The 25491-nt window shown below is 40.2% G+C and overlaps 1 protein-coding gene across 1 annotated transcript in view; it reads right to left on the bottom strand.

Annotated features, from left to right (window-relative positions):
* Nucleotides 1-24895, bottom strand: part of ism1 (isthmin 1) — a 50174-nt gene extending 25279 nt beyond the window's left edge. The window contains exon 1 of the mRNA XM_008115112.3: nt 23895-24895. Coding sequence (XP_008113319.1) covers nt 23895-24050 — 156 coding nt within the window. The 5' untranslated portion in view covers nt 24051-24895. The remainder of the gene's footprint in view (nt 1-23894) is intronic.
* Between the last annotated feature and the right edge of the window lie 596 nt (nt 24896-25491).

The raw sequence follows: 25491 nt of genomic DNA, 5'->3' as shown, positions 1-25491 counted from the left end.
GCAATCCTAACCAGTTCACCAGCTGTTAGGATTTCTGGGAGTTGAAGGCCAAAAACATCTAGGGAGCCCTGGTTGAGAACCACTGGTTTAGAGTATGCCCACTGAATCAACTGGAACCTGGTAAGTCAAACCTTATATATGTTTTGTTAATTCAGTGGATGTATTCTAAGTTGGATGGACAATGGTTAGGATGGGCACCTTGAGACCCTCTAGGTATTTCTGGACTGCAACTGTTAGCAGGATTAGTCAGTATAAAAACAGTGAGAGACCATAGAAGCTGCAGTCCAACAACCTCTGGAAAGGCATCTGTTGCCCATCCTGGCCTAAATCCAATTCAACTTGAGTGGAGCCACTGAATCTGTGGAACCTAATTTAGGTCTTTGGACAAATTTAACTACCCAAAAAACAGAAACCATTGTTAATTAGGTTTCTATGCTAATGAGTAACAGAAATGGTACAGGCAGAGTAACTCATAACAGAATCTTTAATTAGAGTAGGGTGGGAATCATGCTGGTCTCCAGATGTTGTTAGACTGCACCTCCCAGAATGTTTACCATTACGGGCTATGCTGAACAGACCTGATGTGATCTGTACCCAAACAATATCTGGAGGGCCACTCGGTTCCCATCCTTGGATTAGAGAAATTATTATTCTCTTGGGATTGAAACAAAACAGCAGTTATACTAACATTGTGAGAATGGCAATCGATGTAGATTATAGGCAGTGATGTTTAGGCCCTTACGTTTCTCTTACTATCATCCTAAAAACTGAATAGACACCTACTGCAAGATGCTCTCCTCTCAAAAGAAATTAAATGTGGATGAATAGAAGCAAGATTTGTGAAATGGCACCTGGATATACAGATGGGAAAAAGAGGGAGAGAGCCTGGAAATTTTTTTTTTAAAAAACAAACCAACATACATACAAACAAAAGTGCTCTTTGTTTTCAAAATATATTGAAGCTATACCCTATTTTCCAAAACTCCAAAGCCCACAAAATAACAGTTTGAAATGTTACCAGTAGATAGTCTGCATGTAGTTATGGATAAATGTAAAATTACCCATTAGTACCGTAGGGTATGAGAAACTTCCAAGAAGTGTTATTAGTCATCTGCCCTTTCTGAGATGTTTATCCCTGAAATCAAAGTTGAGCTGTCATTTTCTGACTTTTTTGGTCCAAGACTTACTAAAACAAATGCATCATTGGGCATGTTTGTGCTAGAGACATTTTTTTAGTATTAATCATGCGATTCCTGCATTGACTGGCAGATCTTTGTGCCCTCATTCCAAAGAAGCAGTTCACCCTCTCTTCTAAGAAGAAACAGCATGTTGACATGATTTACAGCAGGCGCTTTAAGGTGTTCTGCCCTTCATGGAATCCTCTCAGTGTCACTATCTAGTCTGCTGAGGGAGTCTTCTGAGTCTGCTGCAGAACTATTGTGAAAGGAGGAAGGATTCTGCCAAGCAGTCGCAACACTTGCTCAACTTCATCAAGGAAACACTGAGGGCACCACTTGGTATGGCAAGAAAGGTTTGGCAGTAAAGACCAAGTTAGGTTTTAGGAAAGTTTGCCTGCTATGATAAACTCATAACAAACCAGGTCACTGGGGGACTAAGAAAGGGATGACGGCCATCACATGCAAATTCTACTGTGATACCTGTGAGGGTTAAGATACTGAATAATGATGTATAACAATACATACAGAGGACAAGTCCGCATATAATGTGGAAAGCTATTTTGAAAGTGGAACACCCAGATACTCCAAACACTTCCCCAAATATTTCATTGCTGGAGACTTTCGCTCAATGAAATCCCTGAGTGCTGGGATCAATTGCTTGTCTTAGGTGATTCCAATACTGGTAATTCTCCCTCTTTTTTTGATCAGAGGAGTCTGGAAGAATCAGGGACAAAAAAGAGAGGCATGTTTATGTGCGTGTATGTGTAATTCATACATCTTCAGTGCTGCTCTTTGTCTGCCATTTTAGATTCCCTATCTATTCTCTTTTGAAGCCTGAACAAGGATAGTTTCTGACAGCCACAGAATGAAATCCAGAAGACAAAGTTTCCATGGGGAGATCACATTTCCCAGTCAAAGGTGGCAGGCTATGCTCAGAATTCAAACTTCAGTTGTCCAAGCGATCATTGCTTAATAAAACAGAGATTACTTGTTCTGCTGAAACCTGATGGACAGCAGACAGATACTTTTTGAACTAGACTGCAATCTTAAGTATTCAATAAGAAAGGCAAATAGTGTGCCAGGAGGATGCCCAACAATATTTCCCACTTATTTTGGAAAGTCTCTAAAGAGGCCTTAGTTCTTTCACCTGAGATTTAAGTTCCACATAATGTGTGGGTTTTGACTAAAACTTTTAAAAGAAATGTTAGATTAAAAGTAACAGATTTGAAATACTACAATTTTTAAGTTAAAATAATTAACAGATAATGGTTTGTCTTTGCTAAAGAAGTGCCAAGGTGACTAACATACTCCTAAAACTTCATTTACTAAGGGAAATCAAAACCAAGTCATAAGGTTTAAATAAATATACTGTATATACATTTTCTAGGAGAGGGGTAAAAAAAGGAGACAATATCATTTTAATGACATCATTATTAAAAAAAATTAAAAAGAGTTTGTGGGGGCACAACCCTGAAAATAATGTTACCTGCTTTCATTTGATATCTATATTACTGAATTTGACTTGCATTGTATTATCTTACTGTAACAATGAAATAAGCTACAACTGTCAATAACGTTAATTGCATACCCTAAATGGTCCACATCCAGAAAATCAAAAGTAAATGAAAAATAATAATAATGCTGTAGTCACCAGCCTCATTAATTTATTTGGAGCCTTGATATACCTCAAAATAATATAACTTAAAAATCCAATCCATTGTACTTCTACATTTCCTAAATAACTTTCTTTAAATACAAAACAATTTTGATCTCCCAATTGCTCAGTTTATAGAATACATATAAAGAAGATATACTTGAATACAGATCCTGAAAACTAACAAGTCCATTATGCTTTTGGTTGGATGAATTTTTCCCCATCTCCTTTTTTAAAAGGACAATATAACCCTTTTGGCAAGCCATAAGGATCAGTACTCGATATATTTACAAGAGGAAAAACTGGCTTCATGGAAATCTACTAGCAACCAAAGGGAAAACATCTGGAGTAATCACATCCTCCAATGGGGGCTTACCCCTCCCAAGAGGAGAATTTAGATCTTTAAATTCTGGCAGAGCAATTTATCTAGATCACACAACAACTTTAGGTGATTATATACCTAAGTACTGCCTAAAAACATCACTAAAAGGGGAAGTCTATGTTCCAGTGATAATGTAGATTGCACAAAGGAATTTTCAGACAGGATCACCTTTATTTCCCCACAGTTCTAAAACTACATCCACAATATGAAGACAGGTAGCACACTGTATTTACAGCACACTTATAATCCCTTGATTGTTGATCACCATCACCCATGGAGGGGGAAGAGATGGCTATTTAGGAGTAAAAGTAATGTATGCCACAGTACATCAAAAATAACCATAGTAACTTAAAAACTTCAACAAATATTAGGGTTTTTTTTAACCTTTTATTATAATGGGGGTTATATCTGGAGTGCAACAACTGCCCATCCCTGCCCAAAAACACACATTATTTTTCAAACTCTACATTAATGCCATCCAACATCTAAATGGAAAACATAAAAGTGACCTCAACGAAGTGTAGGTAGTATCATTTCTTTCTGTGTCCTGGAAACTGGCATGGCATATACTAGGAATGGACAACTGCTAGGGGCTGAAAAGCCAGATTGTCCCCTGCAGGACGTGCTATTCAATCGGCAGACTGGTGATCAACCCATTGAGCAAGTTATGTTTTTTAAATATCTGGGCATTCTCCTTTTTAAATATCTGAGCAAGGAGCACATGGGATACTCAAATTAAAAACACCACAGTAAATGCCCAGAGGAATACTAAACTAATCACTAGGCTCTTCTATGGGAAAGGAGGACTATTCATTCCAGATATTTGTAGCAAGAGTTATTCTTCAGCTTCTATATGGGGCACAGGCATGAACTTATGAAAATGTTAACCCTTTCAAAGCCCTTCCTGCACAACTGTTGGAGATCCCTACCTGTGTTTCAAATGCTGCAGTCCAACTAGAGGTAGGTCAAATTTTGAATTAGGTCTGGGTATGGATCTTTAAGATCCACTATTGGTTAGAATTGATTTTTGTCCAATGGGCCTGGCCCCTTTCACAGACATAATGGAAATTTATGTTGCAGGAGAAGCTGAGAAGCTTGAGGTTTTCACGTTAACATCAAACTATTATTTTTGAAGCTGGCTTCTTAAAACTACATAGAGGTGCTAAAACTATAATCCCTGAAGGTTCAAATTTGACCTTAAGATGAGTTTTAAGAAAAGCATGTGTAAGCTTCCTAATGTCTCCTCTTGGCCAGATGGGAGAAACTCACACTCCTGGGAAGCAAGATGTATTCATATCATGCCAAACAATGGTTTCACTTGATGTCAAGTTATTGCTACTGTTAACTGTGGTTACCTTTGAATAGATGCAATACTAAATCTTAGTGAAGCTTGAGAAGACAGGAGCAAAAAGGAAATCAGGTTGAAGAAAGAGAAAGTAAATAGGATAAAATACGCATTTTTGAGGATGACAACTAACTGATGATTCAATATTCACAGAAAACCAGTATTATACCTATACCAGGCTTCGTGTTAGATGTTAAGTATGCTCCCTATCATGTATAAAATATGTGATATATGCATTTAATACTCAAAATATTTTTACTCATGTCTCTGTTAACAAGCCTTCAGAGTGCCTGACATATATCTAATCCACAAACTAACCCAGTTCTTCCCCTTTCCACCCATCTTCTTTTAATACAATTTTTACAATGTTTATGTGTTTTAATTATGCTGTAGCCCATCTCAAGCCACGAGGAGATATGGGTAAGAAATACAATTATTACTATTATTCTTATTATTAATAGCAAAGGACTAGGTACATACGAAGATAAATGCATTCTTTGTAGGCACTGGGAAGTTCTTGAATTTTAAAAGTCCTCAAGCTGCAAGTCAAGTTGATTGATAGAAAAATCCTACTGTTATGATGTAAGAGTCACACCAGAATAAGTTTAGCTGGAAACAGATTTGTTGCCTTTAATAATAATTGGGTAGCCAAAATTGGAAAAGTTAAACCAGGAACAGACAACTTATATCAAGTGGAATCCCTGAGAATTTGAGCTATTCGTCTATTGGAGTTAGAGTTTGATAGTTACGAAGAAATCTAGCTCTTTATAAGGACAGGGTCTGGTTTGTTTCTGACATTTTCAATTATAAGATCTTAAGGAAAGGACATCTGCTTAAGGCCTTTGATTGCTGCTGCAGTCAAAGAGCAGACAGCAGTTACTCCGTGTAGAGAAACCTCATATATTCACAAGCTCTCTGCATCTGTTTCTCTTTATTCCTCCTCCTACTTTCCCCAGGTTCATATACAGCATGCTTTTTTTCCTACATTGTGTATGTCTCCGATCTTGGCTGCCTCTTGTATTTTAGACAGAGGGAGTTGCTTGCCTCAGGCAGTGTGCAGGAAAGGTAGAGAACTGTGCTTCTCACTTGGAGGCCCCCAAGTCTTCACAACCCTAAAAGCCTTGCAAATACAGATCTCTCTATAATCAAGCAGGCCACAAATGCATGGTTTTGTGGGCGTCCTGCCTTGCAGTCAAACCTTATGATAAGGCTGCCTCTGTTGCAGCGGCCCATGATTTTCTGGGACACTCCCTTCCCAGACAATGAAGTGTCTTAGACCTGCCGGACTGTGCTGAGAATTTGGACATACCACGTGGCAAGCTTCGCTTTATAAAGTCTACTCCTCCTGCCTCACTTTCATAATGAAGGATAAGGATGAAAGCAATGGGAATACACCATAGTACTTTCCCCTGCCAAGGTGTTGAGAAAACTCCCACCTTTCTGCTTCTGGGGATATACCAAGAGGACTAACCATCTTGTAAATCAATTTTTGAATTCTGACTTATTTTAGATTTGGAGAAGGCATGAACAAGATATTTTATTGCCAAGAATTGAGTATCTACACAACTGAGGCCCATTATTCTTAATCTGGTTTGAGAATCAGAGGGCCTTAGAATGGACAGTCTCAGAAATAAAGTTAAAAATCATTTTATATTAAATGAACAATGGTGAGGTGGGATTTTTTTTGCTATATTACTGTGCAGGCTGAATATGAGCACCCATATGACAACTATCATTTCAATTCATAATGTTCTTGAATAATAACTAATAGTAAGAACAATATTCTAGACACATACCCTATATATGCATGCATGAGTCATAGAATCATAGAGTTGGAAGAGACCTCATGGGCTATCCAGGCCAACCCCCTGCCAAGAAGCAGGAAAATCACATTCAAAGCACCCGTGACAGATGGCTATCCAGCCTCTGCTTAAAAACCTCCAAAGCCTCCACTACACTCCAGGGGAGAGAGTTCCACTGCTGAACAGCTCTCACAGTTTAGGAAGTTCTTCCTAATGTTCAGGTGGAATTTGAAGCCATTGTTCCACGTCCTAGTCTGCAGGGCAGCAGAAAACAAGCTTGCTCCCTCCTCCCTATGACTTCCCTTCACATATTTGTACATGGCTATCATGTCTCCTCTCAGCCTTCTCTTCTGTAGGCTAAGTATGTCCAGCTCTTTAAGCCGCTCCTCAAAGGTTCTTCGGACCCTTGATCATTTTAGTCACTGGACACATTCCAGCTTGTCAACATCTCCCTTAAGTTGCAGTGCCCAGAATTGGACACAGTATTCAAAGTCTGGATATTTCCGTCCAAAAATCACCCCAAGAAATCTTGGTTTTATCCACAGGTGAATGTCAGCCTTGCACCTGAAACCTTTTCCAAGAGAGAGAGAGATAGAGAGAGAGAACGAACTATCTCCATATCTGAGTAGTTTGGTGAAAGGCAAGAGCTTAGTGCATCCCGGGAGAATTTAAAAGAAGCACTAACTCCCTCTATAGCAGTGGTTCCCAACCTCTGGTCTCCCAGTTGTTTTGGCTTTCAACTCCTAGAAATCCCAGCCAGTTTACCAGTTATGAGGAATTGTGGGAGTTAAAGTCCAAAACACCTGGAGGACCAAGGTTGGAAACCACTGTTCTATAGCTTCTGGCCTTTTTTGGATGCCTGAGCAGAAAAATTGTGGTGGCAGATGGGAGCAGAAGGTTCCTTGAGGCAGCATTGGTTCTTTTCCTTTTCTGTGGAACAGCCCTCAACCAGTCCACAGGTTATGACCCTCAACTAATTAAAATCCATAGTTTTGGCCTCCAAACCTGCCCCCAACTTTAATATATGAAGTCAACTTCTATATGAGTCTATATGGTAACTGTTGACAAAATACTGAATTGTCCAGCAAAAAAAAAAAAAACCCTCCAACTCTTTTGTGTTGAATCTCTACTTTGTGATACATGTTGAATACCTTTATACAAATGGTTGCTGATGGAAAAATTTTGAACGTTTTTCAGATTTTGGTATTTGTATTTATATAATGAGATATCCTACAGAGGGGACCCAAATCTAAACAAAAAATTTGTTGTATTGTGAAAGGCTTTCATTTATGTTTCATATACAGCTGTACAAATAGCCTGAAAGTAATTGTATACACTACTTTTAACAGATTTGAATACATCAAACCATTAGAAAGCTAAGGTGTCACTATTAAAGCAACCCATGTATTTCTGAATTCAAGATAAAGGATGCTAACCTGTGTTAGGAAGCTCTTCACAAATTGAATGAGGACATGGTATGGCATATATGTTGGGGGGGGGGGGCAACTCTATCATCAAGCAAAGTAAGACAGCAGCTCAAGGCAGCTAATTTGTGGCATCATTTAAAACCAGAAAAATTACTACTTACAGTATTTATTTTATTGTCACAAAGCTTTAATTGTCTATTATCACCAAGAATAAAGAACTAATGTTTTACTTGGTATAAGCCTTTAGGGACCCTGGCCTGTTTCATATGGAGTCCAAATATGCTTATTAGTGTCTGAAGTGCCAGTAGATTCTTTGTTGTTTTTGCAGCAATAAACTAATAGTGATTACTTTTTTCCAACATAATATTTTTTAAAATCTGTTATACAGGGATAGAGATACTTGTAGGATTTTCGGCCTCAGGTGCCAGAATAATTAAACCAGCATGTTGGGTACCATGAACATAGATTTTATTAGGAAGTGGGATGAAGCTACTCTGTAACAGCCCAGATATATTTATCTGCTGTGTTAAGAAAGCATTGTTTTAATCTCTTTGGTAAATCAAAACTGTAGCTTTTGATAAATAACACAATTATGTCATCAGTAGAAGGTCAATTAAGGTAATGTTTAAAGTTGTTTCTCCTTTATGTATCAACTGTAGTAGAAAGGCAAGAGGCCACTACAAACAGAAATATAATCCAATAGTATAAATTATAAGACAGTTTTTTATATATATGCTATAGTCATAGAACATTCAATGTGCAGACAAGGATTGTAGAGGTTCAAAATATACTAAATGCTTCAAAATACACGTCTCTAAACCAAAATCATCCTTATATAGGAAAGGCAAGAATTCCTAAAGCAGAATCAAAAAGAATATAATCAATGTGTTACAAATACACATACTCACAGAAAGCACAACTGTTGTACTCAAGGTTTTTGAGTCCAATGACATACAGCGTTCATGTTCCACATGGAGGACTTTGTAAATCACAGATTATACATCCAAACCTATATGTCCAAGTTTGAAAATCCTTTTTAAATCCAAAGTTGTTAAACAAATCCAAAGTTTATAGCCATCCACAACCGGTTTTGACTGTGTAGAGTCTTCCTCAGGTGGTCGTTTGTGAAGGTACCAAAAACCTAGAATAGCCAATTTTTCACTGTAGCAAGTTCTTGGAGTAAATCAATTCAATGAATAAGTATCAATGACGGAGTGGACCTACAGGGAATACATATGAGTGCTAGAAACACTTGTACAGGATAAAAATTACCACGTATAGTAAAAGCATTAAAGACAGGAGCAAGCATACTCACATAAACTCTCCTACAAGGGTGCTCTGCTACTAGTTTGATTACTTAGGCAAGCACAGGAGAAGCAGGTAGAACCTACTTATATAAAGAGAAATGTAAAGGGGCCTGGTATGGATATAGATGTGGCCATGTCCCAGCCATCTGTAAAAAGTTTCTCATAAAAAACCTATTTGAACTTAACAAAAGGCATACACAGGATCACAGAAAACATTGAAATGAAATAGAATCATTGAGACTCTTAGGATGGACAGTGTTGAGGGTAAAAATCCAGAAGGTTTCTTGTTGTTGTAGTTTAGTGCATAAATCTATTTTTGAAGGGGAAGTAACTACCTCTAAGGCTAGGACCCTAAAATGACTCAGGACTATGGTTCTTGACATTGAAATGTTTATACAGGCTTGAGTCAGTGGCCTGATTCCTGATTTTACTTTTGTGTTCTATTACGCAGAGTTTAATTTGCCTACTGGTCTGGCCGACATACATCAAGGAACAGGGACAAGTAATGACATAAATGATGCCTTTGGTGGTGCACGTGGCAAAATGTTGCTGTTGATGAACAATCTTAGTATGAGGATTCTGAAACACCTTAGTTTGAGTAAATTGCGGACATATGGTACAGTAGTGACAAGGAAACTTTCCTACTAAATTAGGACCAATTCTCATGATTTGAGAATCATGGTCAATATCTGAGTGTACCAATATGTCTCTCAAATTCTGTGTTCTTTTATGTGCCACCATGGTTTTTTTTTTTTTTACAACCTGGTATATCACTTATGAGTTGCCAGTATTTTTTTCAATGTTTTAATGACCTATCTGGAAAAATTAGTTAATGTCAAGGGCCAGACCAATCTGTTGTCAGTGAACACAGATTTGTCTGTCAACAGGGTGGTGCATGAACTCTGAATGCCTTGATGATTGCATTATCAACAATATGTCCTGGATAATCCTTGGATAAAAATTTATTTTTAATCAATGTTAGGTTGTGTTCAAAATCTTGTTGCAGTGTGCAATTGCGTCTGAGTCTCAATATTTGAGAATAAGATAAATTATTTTTTAAGAATGGCGAATGGAAACTGGGATAATGAAGAGCTGAATTTCGATCTGTAGGTTCACGGTAATTGTTGACCACAAGTCTATTATTAAGTTTAGTAACCAAGACATCTAAGAACGGAATGCTATTTGGGTCAATGTGTCCAGTGAATTTTGGATAGTGGATAGTGTTAGCCCATATCAATAGATCATGTATAGATTATTGATTATTTATGATGATAAACATGTCATCAATGTACCTGAAGTATTTAATCGTGGCTATAAACAGGATTCCGTGTGGGGTTCAAAACCAATTTCATTTCCAAATCGTCCATGAATAAATTGGCAATGGAAGGGGCAATTGGACTGCCCATGTAGTAGAGACAGAGGACATAATCTTTGTCCCCACCCCCTACATACAGGTAGTGTCAACAGATAAAATTATGAATCTGGTGGTCCTCCTTATACATTATTCTTAACCCTTTTCTCTTCTGTATTTGTCTATTTAAAAAAGAAAGCAAGGCAGAAATTATAGAGTGAATAAATAACTGAGTGAAAAAGATTTAACAGAATTTCATCCTTAGCCTCAAACAACAAGAAAATCTGTGTTTCACAGTTTAAAGTTTCACACTTTGCTAGGATTCGGCTAAACTAAAACATTATAGTGGTCAAGACTTCTCTGTGAAGTTCATCCCAATGTGTCTGCCTTTACATTTACATTTTTACATACATATAGGCTCCATACAGTCCGACTCCTCTGGGATTAAAATAGAGCCTTGGATTGTTTTTTTAATGCTACGAAGAGCATTAACCTGCTTCTTGTGACTAATGTATCACCTGATAATTGGCTTAAAAAGTCCTCCCCTCAATTCCAAAAGTGAGAGACAAAAGGAACAAAATCAAGCAGCAATTCCTGGCCATGGGGTGAGACCTTTCAGTGAATCAGCTGTTGTACTAAAGGCAACAGCACAAACATGGTTTTCCAATTTTCAGATGCCCCCTACTTGAACTAGGTCAAAGTTCGGCAGGGATTTGCTGTCCTAGTTTACTTAAGGTTAAACTGCCCATCTAGACAGACTTGAAAAACAAACAAACAACCCAAGCTCCAACAGGGATACATGACTCGTACAAAAACACTTTCTTATTTTGATGTTTCAGCTTAGTCATTTGTGCACTAAAATAATCACACTGGACAACCACTGGAGAAATTTTAATAAGAAATCAAGCAATACTATCTACAAAAAATGCTTGTAATAGGTGCTCTTACAAGGCATGTGATCTGACTGTTTTACTAATTTAGTTTAGCATTGCTGGCAAAAGACAGAGGCCTCATCTACACTGACTATTTAATACAGTTTCAAACTGGTACTGAAGACAGTGGTTTTTCTGTACAAATAATTATATAGAAAATCCTGGTATCAGTTTGAGATCTGGACGGTAAAGACACAAACTAGAGAGCACTGATGCACATTAAGGACTTTCTTTCTTGCTGTTTTGTGGGAGTGTGTTGTCTAGTCACTGCAGTTAGAAGCTAACAGTGAATTGCGTTAAATGGTCAGTGTGGATGAAGCCAGAAACAACGAAACACATTTTATTATGTTTTAATTTAGTGATATATGCAGTTGCTGTGAGTTTACTGGACTGTATGGCCATGTTCCAGAAGCATTCTCTCTTCTGGAATGTCTCCAGAATGCTTCTGGAACATTTCTATACAGCCTGAAAAACTCACAGCAACCCAGTGATTCTGGGCGTGAAAGCCTTTGACAATGGAATTAACTTTTTTTATTTTAATGTTGTAACAGATACAGTAGAGTCTCACTTATCCAAGCCTCACTTATCCAAGCTTCTGGATAATCCAAGCCATTTTTGTAGTCAATGTTTTCAATATATCGTGAAATTTTGATGCTAAATTCGTAAATACAGTAATTACAACATAACATTACTATGTATTGAACTACTTTTTCTGTCAAATTTGTTGTATAACATGATGTTTTGGTGCTTAATTTGTAAAATCATAACCTAATTTGATGTTTAATAGGCATTTCCTTAATCCCTCCTTATTATCCAAGATATTCGCTTATCCAAGCTTCTGCCGGCCTGTTTAGCTTGGATAAGTGAGACTCTACTGTATGTTTTAGCTGTACCTTGTTTTAATTTGTTGCAAACCATCTTGGGTCTCTTACTGGTAGATGGGTACTAAGAGCTCATCCACACTGCATCTAAGTACAGCAGCTATACAACACTTGCAACCAAAGCATGTTACAGTGAACTTTAAGCTCTTTAAATCAAAATAAGCAAAACTGGAGAATACTCCTAGAGTCATAATGTGCTCTAATGTATGCTCTACTGTAAAGCACATTGCTTGGCAAAAGTGATTCTGCAGAATGTGAATCATCACGCAAATACTCAAAATCCTACGTGAGTTGAAAAAAAAAACTGGTTTGAGGCTAGACTCTGTGGTTTGTGTAATTACCATCCAGGCCTCAAACCAGTTCCAGGATTATCAATCTAATCCTCTGCACACTGAAACCACTTTCTTCTATGACAATTAGAAACTAACCTAAACGGTCATTGTAAATGTGTCCAAAATCAGGCTATATATATCAGGTGTAAAAGAAATATAAAGGAGTTTGTGCTTAGACCAGATCTATACAGTATATGCAAAGATGTCAAAATGTGAAAAATAAAATACAAAAATTACTCATTTCAAGCATTTCAAATAAGGGATATTCAATCTGTATTATAAGATGTGATACCCTGAAAAACTCTATCCTGAACTATTGAGCAGTCTGGAAGAGGCCAAATATGGCATAGTCTAACCAACTATTAGCTGACTCTATCAGTCAACATATTCAGAAAGCAATTGTAAACATCTTTAAAATGTCACAATACAAAAACAAGATGTGAAAGAAGGAAGAATGCCTTTGTTCTGACAAGGAAGATTTAAAACATGAAAAATCCATTCAACTTTGTCTAAAGGCAAAAACAAAATCTCCAAAGTAAATGTAAACAGGGATGGTTAGCCATAAACTGTTTTGTATTAACAAAGAAAAGACTTGTCAGTGTTTCCAACACTGGAAAAAGGCAATGCTGGAACATGTCTTGCAGTTGTCTAAATACTATGGAGATTATTACTTGGAAAATAAAAATCCTCCTCTTTTCTTAGCCTGTAATATAACACACATGAGTTTCAGAAGAACGCATATGTTTCTGTAGCAGCATGTGGATCCATGTTTCCCTTGATAAAGGTTGAATGCAAGAAGCATATAGATGGGTCGTGGGTCCAAACTTTATGATTCCTTATTATGTAAATGTGAATTGGCTAAGAAAAAGGGATAATGCCACTGGCACTGCCCACATGGTTCATGTGTTCACAGTTTTATTAAGCAGAGATTATGATGCCATGGGGGCAACATAATTTGTAGCAACAGCGATGATGTATAACAAGGCCAACTCATTTAATTCTGGACGCCTTCAATCACAACAACTTCTTAAATGTCTTATTACTGATTATGGTATGTAACCATGGGGAACTTTTTCAATGCAGGGCTTCACCATTTGTAAAGCTATGTTTTGGTGGTATTATAAAGTCTCACTCATACTGCTAATCATCAAGAAAGCTGTGGTTTCTGTTCAGATTTCTAAAAGCAAAACAAATGAGCAAAGACTAATGCATTCCCAACAAACAGATAATCATAGTATTGAACACAATTATCCAGATCAGATCACAGCTTCACTTTTATAAGAGATCCTATAGCAAGTAAAGAAAAAAGTCAGTGATAAGTTCTGCTTTGCTGGAATATATTTCAGTGACACTAATTCATCTTGACTATCTCGTAGCCTATTCCTAGGCGCAAGTCCAAATGCTCGTTTTAACCTTTAAAGTAATATCTGGTTTAATTATCCAAATTAACATTTGCTCTCAACATGAATATGTTTCCAATTAAGATTCAAATCTTACACATTTTAGGTAGTTGCCCAATAAAGCAAATTTCATACTTGTCTGAGATTCTTGAAACTGTTGACCCAATCTTGAGCATGCTCATGGGAGTACACCTCCATGAGTTGAACGGGATGTACTTACGAGCAGATTTCCATATGCTTAAATGACTATGACAAAACATAATATTAAATGACTAACAAAATGACTTACACACATTCATCCTTTCCCAAAATGTTGCCAAACAATATTCAACAATGATGCGGGCTTGGTAAAAACTCTTTGCCTTATTACCAATAGCAAGAGATAAGCAAATAATATTTTATTACCTGGAAAGAGCTGATTCTCATGACACATTTAAACAGTGTTATAAATATATAATCATTAAGAAGTACCATTTTACAAAGTAGTATAAATTATATTTGTAAGAACCCTAAAAAAAATCTGAGGAACCTTTCCCAGAACATACTGTGACTTAGCATAGGTCCTTTCTCTGTTCCTCACTTGGGTGACTTTGATATGCTTGTAAAGATTTGATTGGAGTACTGGCACACACATTAAATCCAAACATGAGGTTGGAGATGATATCAACACATCCCACCTGCATTGACAGTCATGAAGGGATCTAAGTGTAGGACATTATGCTAGAATCTGGAGACCAAGAACTCAATGCTCTTCAATCAAGATCTTGTTAGGTAACTATGCTAATATAACTAACACCAGTTTAAGAAAATGGTAGAGGAACAGTGCTGGAGAAAGGAAGCAGCCATAACTGTCCTCTGTGAGAGAGGAAGTATGCCTTTTGCCTATTTTTCAAATTTCTGCTCTCCAGAAAAATCCTCTAAGAAGCCTGACTACAGGTGCATCTATTCTGCAGAATTAATGCAGGTTGACACCACTTTAATTGCTATGGCTCAATGCTATGGAATCATGGGAATTGTAGTTTTACACGGTCTAAACTACAAATCTCAGGATCCCTACAGCAATGAACCATGGTAATTAAAGTGGTATCAAACTACATTAATTTTACAGTACCTTAGGACAATCGTATGTGCAGGGCAACTGTGTTTTGTTTTTACAGGTTTGTTTTTGAAAGGTGATAGGGCAAGCCAGATTTCCAAGAATCCCAGGTGTTGAGGAAACCTTCACACAAAAGGCATGCTCTGGATCAGGGCTGTAGCCAGAAAATTTTTTGGGAGGGGTTTGAAAATTTGGGGGGGGGGGTTGAACCCATAACACCTCCCCCTCCCCTGGCTACAGACCTGTCAATATCTGCTTGAGATAGTGCCTGGAGGTACTCCTAATTTTTTGCATCTCATAGACTTAGCATGGGAATTTGGTTAACCAGTTAAAATTCATGAGTAAACCAGGTTTTTTTTTAACCTGAAAAATTTCGGGGAGGGTGGGGTTGAACCCCTAACCCCCCACCCCCACCCCCACCCCTACCCCGGCTACAGGCCTGTTCTGGATGCTGCTGCAGCCTTCTCCGCCTGATAACAATTGTGTCTACATTGATTCTTTCCCACTGGATAACTATGGGGAAAATGGTGTATGCTATATGAATCAGTGAACCTTAGGCTCACTCCATACCATACCTACGTTACAACTGACAACGCAGAATAGGTCCACAGTACTAGATTCCAAGGTTTTGTGCAAGTATTAAATGTTTTAGACAGATCTCAGCTAGGAGGAGATTTGTATGATCCCACTCCTTCTGTGTCCCACCTTTGGCAAGCTTTGCCTCAAAATATAGTAATTACTCCACATTTGTGGCTTTGACTTTTGCGGAGTTGATTATTCACAAATCTGAATAAAAACTTCTCTCTAAGAATTTCTAGAGTGGTGTTACATTGGATTTTTAAAAAAGAACTCCTTCTTTGTGTGTTTTTTTTTCTATCAGTGGGTTTCCTGCTCCTAAACCCAGTGAATGGAAGGCTGATTGTACAGGAATACTATGCCATGCGTGCCGACTGAAGGCTGCAACCACTTCCCGAAAGTTACACTGCACGTATCATCCTCACTTTTTCTTAAGTGTATCAAAAGCTATTAGGACTACAGTCAATATTCCTCTTTAAGAAAGATAGCACATAAACCAACCAAACCATTATGGTGGCAGTATTTCTTTGGAAGGAATAGCCACAAATCCAAGAAAAGGTAACGAAGCTGGAAAGACATCAAGCTGACTTTTTAAAAAGAGTGCAGAACAACTGCCCAGATGAAGATTCAAAGCAGATTTTTAATGTGCCAAGATCCTGAAACCATCACTGGAACTCTGAGTGTGACAGGAATATTTTGGCAGTACTTTTTGTACATAATTATAATTGCTTTTAAGTTTAAGAAGGAAGACTTGCTTCACTATCTAAACAAATTGCTTCACAGGTTAGGAAGTAGTTTATTTATCCAAACAAGTATCCCTCATAAACACCAAGTGAGTGCACAAGTACAAAACACACACAGAAATGCAGTATTTCTGAACACCTGCCATCTTTCATTTAGCTCCTGAGAAAAACTACAGGCATGGAATCCAACATACTACATAAATTATATACTTGAAAAGCAGTGAAACCCTTAGCCACCCCTATGGCCATTAGCCAGCTAATTAGTACTATTAGTTTGGAGGATCAGATAGATTTCCTTTTCTATACACCTTTTTAAAAAAGAAACATTCCAAACAACCAGATTATAGGTAATACATTGGACTTAAGAGAAACCAGAGGCCATTCTAGGAATATTAGAACACTGTGTGTTTTGGGACAGACTCAAAAGCATCCATTTAATTCTATTTTGAAAGTTACATTTAGGGCAGGTTCCTATACTTTTGGCAAGAGAATAAGTAAATTATGTTTCCATCTGTTTAAATGCTTAGTGTGACACCTGATATACTCTTTGCCCTTAATGTCTTCAATTTTTTGTTCTCCCAAAATCCAGAGCTGCAAAATCAATTCAGTCAGGAAGTATATATTGCTACAAACAGAATACGATCAAAACGATCTAGCGGACCACTAAGCCCTACAAGGTCACTTTAATGCAGAAAATCCATTTAACAGTTTTATGTGAATTGGTAAAGATTTCATGGGCTCAAGAGTCTATGCATAAATGAATAAGCTGATGTCAAACAAGAAACCTGCCTTTTTTTTGTTGGAATGCAAACAGTTCATCCCCCACCCCCCGACATGGTAGGGCATATAAAGAATTCCTTTAGGAAATCATTTCACCTTGAATTTTCATTTGCCCAGCTGCTTTGCTCATTATGTTACTACCTTGTCAAGAAAAGTAAATTCAGGGTTATTTAAATGGTACCACACACCTCATTAAAAAACAACAACACATCTATATCTTTACTTGACTACTTCACAGAACATCATTCTCTGTCATGTCAGGAGCCCATAAAGAAAGAATGCGTCATTCATAAAAATGTTATAGCCATCCTGGAAACATTTTTGAAACAGATATCCAAGATGTTATGCAACAACAACTGACAAGAAACAACTAGGCGCTTGCTCTTATTGCTTTAAGTGCTATCACTGAGACATCAAGCACTTTATTGGATAGAAAAAACCTTTCATCAGTTTTAAGCTAATTATGTTGCTATAGAAGTAATTTATTTGCAAGCAAGGCAACACTTGAGTACAAGCAAGTCAGAAGAGGAGGTCTCTATGGCTTTTCACTGTCCATGGAAACTAGGGTACTGAACAGGACTTCTACACAAGAGCTGAAGTTTCTCATTAATTTTTGTTAATTTCCTAGATTAATGAAGGCAAAACTATACCACCACCACAACCCCGACCGTGGTTCTCAACCTTTTGTCATCCAGATGTTCTCAATCATAGTCAGAGATGCTGGAAGCTGAAATCCAAAGCACTTGATGGACAGAGCTGGAAGTCATTGCTTGAAACTATACAGCAAGATCTCCATATTTCTGGGGCACACCTTCTAAGATTTCCTGTGGATACCTGAAACTATGGATTTTAGGTATTCTATATTTTGATTGTATATTCTATATTTTGATTGTATGTATGCCAGAATGCCAAAACTGTGGATATTGAATCTGTGGATAAGGGGATTGCACTGTACTTGCAGTCAAGAAAGAATGAAACCTATGGTTCTTTTTCAAAGAACAATTGTATAAAGTAGAGCTTCACATGCTCACCCCCATCCTTACAGGAGAAGCCAATGCTAAATGCATATGGAATGAATTTTAAAATATATTTTTGTGAAAACACTGTATTTGCTGTGCCTTTACAGTTTAGGAGGCAGTTACTATTCTTCCAGCACAATCTCAGAGCTTAATGCCTTTCTTGGAGGCTGCAACATTGCAGCAGAAATGTGTACTTCCTCTAACCCATCTGCACAAACTCAGTCACACCTATCCAGAATGAAAAACAAATGAAGACAGCACTTAATTTTGAAAGAGGGATAAAATCAATTTAGTTTGGAGTTAAGCTTACTTGCTGCCCTATAATGCACTTATACATACATATACTGTATGGACATGGAATAATGCTCTATGCAGCTAGTTTTTTAAAAAAAGTTTTATAAATTATACTTTATACACTATAAGAATGGCAAAATAATATGTGATCAGGATAGTCCAAGGTGTACTACTCTCAATCTCAAAATGTGTGTATAGATTAGGACAGTGATTAGGACCTGGGTCCCCAGGTGTTTTGACCTACAACTCCCAGAAATCCCAGCCAGTTTACCAATTGTTAGGATTTCTGGGAGTTGAAGGCCAAAACATCTGAGGACCCCAGGCTGAGAACCACTGGATTAGGAGAACAGGTATTTCTCCCAAAATAGCTTTGCAGCACTAGTCACTAACACAAGGGATTTCTACTTCTTCTCAGTCACTGGAAATATTAGTTATCACTTCTGCAGGTTGCAGATAACTCTCTTCCTGAGAAAGCCTCTTAGCTGAACAAAAGCTGCACTACAATAGACTGAATGGGCCACATTTTGCCCCAAAATCATACCTGGAAGTGACCAGAATTTGACTACTGGATATTTCAAGGGTGAGTTTTCTTGGAAACAACTGAAATCACAACTACTAGAAGTAATGGCTACCAGTTTGTGAATACCTGTGGTTAATTTTGGTCCATTTTAGATGTATGTGGAGGCTTGGAGGCAAATGGGGCCCGGTAGCCACCAGTGGCCCACGGCTCCACTTTTTGCACCCGTGCTACACAACTACAAAATAAACGCCATTGTTTCAGGTGTACAACGATCTTCACATATGTACAAGAATCAAGGGCCTTACGCAAGATCTGAGGCGTCTAAGTGCAGTACTAGCTTACATGGCAGGATATCAATTCCTTGTATGTCCAGAGTTTCAAACCAAAAGAGCACACGGGCTGTAGTTTTCCAGACTCCAGTGTAGATTTTTTGTCTCAATTGACAGGAGCAGAAGAAAACATCTTCCTTCCCTCTCATTTTGTCTAGGCTGGAGTTCCTCCTCCTGCTCTAAAGCTATATATGTGTTCTATAGGGATGAGTTTGTGCTCCTTCGCTCCCCCGTCATTTCATCTCCCACATGAAGAGTAATCAAAATGGGTCATTTTCTTGTTTTGGAAGAAGCATGGAGGGGTGGGGGCGGGGAGGAGGAAACTCCATAGCATAGTGGCAGAGCATATGTTTTACCTACAGAAGGAGTCTATTTCCATTTCCAACCTGTTCGAAACTCTATATCAGGATTCCATTTAATCCCAAAGCTCTGGGTTCTGCTAGAGATAGTGGTAGAAAAATAATATACTTTTTCACTATAATATTTTTCATTCAGGGGAAATAATTCAAGAGTTTCTTCAGAATAAAATATGTTGAGAAAGGTTGCTCTAAAGCAGACCTGCACAACCTGCAGCCCTCCAGCTGTTTTTGGCCTCCAACTCCAGTAGCCCTAGCTATTCCAATGGCCAGGAATTCTGATAGTTGGAAACCCAAACAGCTAGAGGGCTGAAATCTGCCCATGCCTGCTCTACAGGGACTGGTTTATATATCATTGAATTATTAGATGGTATCATAGAGTGGCATATAAGTAAATATAGGTTGAGTATCCCTTAACTGAAATGCTTGGGACCAGTAGTGTTCCATATTTTGGAGTTTTTGGGAGACCAGTGCTGGATCAGTAGTCCAATATGATGCAAGGCAGCTCACCAAATCCTTTTGTAGAACACAAAAAAGTGCTACAATCTACTAATACAGAGAGTACCCTTTATCCAAAACACAGTGTGAGTATCCTTTATCCAAAACGCATACATAATGAGGTATCTTGGAGGTGGAACCCATACCTAAACAAGAAATTTGTTTATATTTTACATATTATATACATTGCCTGAGAGTAATTTTATATACAGTAGCTTTATTGTATTATACATTGTTTGATTGAGTCTTGGTGTGATGCCTAGGGCACCTTTGGCCCCTGACCCTGTGGCCATTACTGTCCAGGACGAAGAAGACTTTGGTTTTCTCCCACGTCAGCAAGAATCAACTCCTTTCCAGATGCCTTCTGTTGACATCTCCGAGCCAGAGCCAATAAAGGATGCCCTTGAAACAGTGCTGGCTCTCCCAGATTCTCCTGAAGGTTTAGTGTTTGATCGTAGGGCCTTTTTGAAAACAGACAGATCGCAGAGACAAAGTTTGAGGAGAAGCGCCAGATTAGCGGAGCGTGGTGACTATGGCTAAACCCAGTTATCTTGGGAAGAATTTGGGAGTCAGACACTTGGCGTGGTGACATGACAAGCTCAGTTCTCCTGGGAAGTTTTAGGGAGTCAGGCACCTGGTTTGGGGGAGCTTATGAACTTCAATAAAAGTATTGCGCTGGGAACTTTCCTGTGTGGTGTCAACTTTACTTCTGACTGAGAAGCATCATTGTCTCTAGCTCTTGGAATCCAAGCGGCCTGAAGATGCGCTTACTCTTGAGTACACTGGGCGCTGGTCTACCTCCTTGCCCAAGTTTGGACTGCGTTTCAGCTCCTGCACATCTAGTTCATGCTTTGCCCTGAAATCCTGCTTTCGGACATTTACTCCAGAGAACTCTTTCATGCCATTTTGCTCTTTTCCCCCACTCAATACTCAAGCCGAGTTTGAGTGTGTTTCGGTTTCTGGACTTTGGACTTTAATATTGGACATAAGACTTTCATCTAATGGACTAATTTTGATCTTTTCTGAAAGGTCAATTGCTTATTCTACTTTGCTGCTTATTTCATTTTGGAACTTTATTTGCTTCAATAAAGATATTATATTGTTATTGGTCTCTGTGTTGGTTTTCAGTGCTCTCGCTGCCTAGGGGTGTAACACTTGGACATACAGTAGAGTCTCGCTTATCCAACCTTTGCTCATCCAATGTTCTGTATTATCCAATACAGTCTGCCTCCTACCTGGATCCACAGCTGTTTTTCTAGGCAGGCAAGGATCACAGATTTTTAAAATATCTTCACAGGACTGAATTTTTACGGATTTAACTTCTGACAATGTTGTTACTGTAAGTTCATTTTATGCAATTCTATCTTTATCTGTAGTCAATTTTAGTAGTCAAAGTTTTTGTAGTCAATGTTTTCAATACATTGCGATGTTTTGGTGCTAAATTAGAAAATACAGCAATTACTACATGATGTTACTGTGTATTGCACTGCTTTTTCTGTCAATTTCTTGTAAAATATGTTTTGGTGCTCAATTTGTAAAATCATAGCGTAATTTGACATTTAATAGGCTTTTCCTTATTATCCAACATTTTTGCTTCTCCAACGTTCTGCCAGCCCATTTATGTTGGATAAGCGAGACTCCACTGTATGTGAAAATAGTTGTGCACCTGAAACAATGGCCTTTATTTTGTAGCTGCCTTCTGAAGTATTGGCTGTCTTCTGGAGTATCCCAAATTTGGTCTCATCTGCAAACTTAATGATAATGCCTGCTAGCCCTTCATCTAAGTCATTAATGAAGATGTTGAACAGAACCGGGCCCAGGACGGAACCTTGCAGCACTCCACTCATTACTTCTTTCCAGGATGAAGAAGAAGCATTGATGAGCACCCTTTGGGTACATTCACTTAGACAATTACTTTGGTCCTCTGGGTTTTTCGGCTTCTTTCCACACAGCTCTCTAGAATCCACATTGGACTGGAATATATGACAGTGTGGACTCAGATAAGCCAGTTCAAAGACGATGTGGATGATCTCCCTTGATATTCTGGGTTATATGGTTGTGGAAGGGCCCTTGGTCTTCAACTCCCACAACTGCCCATGCCTGCTGTGTAGGATCTTGTTCAGGAATAGCAAGGCGTGTTTCCTTTAATCTGTGCAGTGGCTGGAGGGTTGGGCTTGGAAATCCCTGCCCAAACCAATCTACTGGGACCCCTTCCACACAGCTGAATAAAATCCCACATTATCTGCTTTGGACATTAATGGAGCAATGCTCCATTAATGTTTAACATTTACACAAATCAGCCACTGCCAGAAGGGACAGTGAGTTTCTGCTATGCTGACAAATGTACCATCACCATCCAAGCAGGGAGCTTTGAAATGGTTGAGCAGAAGCTCTCTGAAGCTTTAGGTGCTCTTATTGCCTATTACAGGGAAAACCGGCTGATTCTTAATCCATCTAAAACACAGATGTGTGCTTTTCACCTTAAGAACAGACAAGCATCTCAAGATCTGAGGATTATCTGGGAAGGAATCCCACTGGAGCATTGCAGCACACCAAAATACCTGCGAGTTACCCTGGACCGTGCTCTGAGTTATAAGAAGCACTGCTTGACTATCAAGAAAAAAGTGGGCGCTAGAAATAACATAGTACGAAAGCTGACTGGTACAACTTGGGGATCACAACCAGACACAGTGAAGACATCTGCCCTTGCACTTTGCTACTCTGCTGTTGAATATGCATGCCAGTGTGAAATACATTTCACCACATTAAAACAGTGGATGTGGCTCTTAATGAGCATTATCTCAGGATGTCTACGCCCCACACCATTGGAGAAATTATGCTGTTTAGCCAGTATTGCACCACCTGAAATCCATTGAGAAGTAGCAGCCAGAAATGAAAGGACCAAGGCAGTGATGTCTCCGGCCCATCCTCTGTTCAGATATAAGCCCGCAAGCCAATGCCTTAAATCAAGGAATAGTTTTCTAAGATCTACAGAGATACTCGCAGAAACACCCCAGCAAGCGAGAGTCCAAAAGTGGCAGGCTAAAACCTGGAACCTCAATCCATGGCTGAGACCGGATGAGAGTCTCCCTCCTGGGCACACAGAAGACTGAATGACTTGGAAAGCGCTGACCAGACTGCGCTCTGGCACCATGAGATGCAGAGCTAACCTTAGGAAATGGGGCCACAAAGTGGAGTCCGTGACATGCGAGTGTGGAGAAGAGCAAACCACGGACCACCTATTACAATGCAGTCTGAGCCCTGACACATGCACAAGGGAGGACCTTCTTATAGCAACACCAGAGGCACTCCAAGTGGCAGGCTACTGGCCAAAGAACATTTAGTATAATGCCAAGTTTTTAACTTTGTAATTTTAAATACATTACAACTGTACCCTCGGCTCGCTTCTGACATGACAAATAAAAATTTGGCTTGAACTGGGATATATGGCCGTGTGGACTCAAATAACCCAGTTGAAAGCACATACTGTGGGATTTTCTGTCTTGATCTTCTGGGTTATATGGCTGTCTTGAAGGGCCCTGGCTGACTTCGGGTAAGGCCCGCTCTCTCAGCCTCGGAGGGGCTGGCATCATAATAGGCCCCGCCCCTTCGCAACACACACACGCACACCCTTTCTCTCTCTGAGGCGGGTCTTGGAGCCCCCCTCGCGACGCGCGTCAATCACTCCTCACCTGCTGCTGCTGCTGCTGGAGGAGGCGCTGGCTCCGATTCCCCGCCGCCGCCCCCTTCTCCTGCTCTTCGGCGGCGCTGCTGCGGAGGACGGTGATGTGGAGCGTGAGCAGGAGGAGCCCCAGGAGGAGCAGCAGCTCGGCCGCCAGGCGCACCATCCTCCGGCAGCGGGCGGCTTTAGGGCTCCGCGGAGGAGGAGGAGGAGGAGGCGGCGGAGGAGGAGGAGCCACCTCGCCCGCAACGTCTAGCCGAGCAGGGTCTGGATCTAGCGGCCCGTCCGAAGAAGAGGGAGAAGTGGAGGGGGAGCCGCTGCAGCAAGCCTCCCCTCCGCCTCTGCTGCTGCAGTTGTTGCAGCCCGGAGAAGCCACTTCGGGAGGCGGGGAGGGGGCTTCCGAGGAGGAGGAGGAGGAGAGAGGGCAACGGGGGCGCCCGCCCGACGGCAGCAGCAGCGGGGCCGTAGCCGCGGGCGGAGGGGCGAGCTGCGGGTGCGGCGTCCTTGGCAAGCCCGAGGCGCCCTCATAGGGTCAGAAGGGGCGCCAGAAGGGACGCCCCTCGGGAGTGGAGGGGAGTCTCGTGCCTCCTCCGAGGAAAGAAGCAGGGAGCGCGCTCCTCCTCCTCTCTCTCACGCGCGTGCCTCTTCCTCCTCGCGCTCCCTTTGCCTCCAGGGAAAGAAGACGTTCAAGAGTACGGCGCGCGCGCCTCTTGCCGCCTCCTTCTCCTCAATCCCCTTTTGAGCGGGGCGCGCGCTTCAAACGGCTCCCAGGCCGGCCCTCCTTCAGCCCATGAGCGGACTGTCGTCGGCGCCTGTGGGCTCCACAAAAGTGCGAAAGAGACAGCCCTCAGGCTTTGGACCCAAAGCCCTTTAAACTCGTCTACTACTACTACTTCTGTTCCCAAGCAACAGGTCCCGAGGAAGTCGAGGAATAGCGCCCACTGCTTTCTCTCCCTTCAGCACTGCTGCTTCCTCCTTCTCCTCTCCTCTTGTTCCTCTCAGCCTGGCCGCCCTCGCGCCTGTCTCCGGCTTTATATACTCGCGCTCTTCAGCTCCCCCCTCCCCCCCCCGAGGGTTTACTTCTCATCTCGTCACAGCGGCTCTTCTCCCACACACGACCTCATCATCTCCCCCCCCCCCCCCAAACAGTCTTTGATTCCCTTTGGCTAACTTCTTACCACCTGTGGGAAGGCTTTCACGGCCGGAATCACTGAGTTGCTGTGAGTTTTCCGGGCTGTATGGCCATGTTCCTGATGCAGTCTCTCCTGACGTTTCGCCCACATCTATGGCAGGCATGCTCAGAGGTTGTGAGGTCTGTTGGAAAACTAGTCAAGTGGGGTTTATGTATCTGTGGAATGTCCAGGGTGGGAGAAAGAACTCTTGGCTGGATTGTTGTATGTTTTCCGGGCTATACCTCACAACCTCTGAGGATGCCTGCCATAGATATGGGCGAGACGTCAGGAGAGAATATTTCTAGAACATGGCCATACAGCCTGGAAAACATACAACAATCCTGTGATCCCAGCCATGAAAGCCTTCGACAACACATTAAACTCTTGGCTGTTTGAGGCAAGTGGGAAGGGTGCAATTGGCCGTCTTGATTAGCA

This window comes from Anolis carolinensis, chromosome 1 (assembly GCF_035594765.1).
Source record: "Anolis carolinensis isolate JA03-04 chromosome 1, rAnoCar3.1.pri, whole genome shotgun sequence".
Classification (NCBI taxonomy): domain Eukaryota; kingdom Metazoa; phylum Chordata; class Lepidosauria; order Squamata; family Dactyloidae; genus Anolis; species Anolis carolinensis.
Note: the sequence above shows the minus strand (reverse complement) of the source record. Positions and strands in the feature narration are given on the sequence as shown.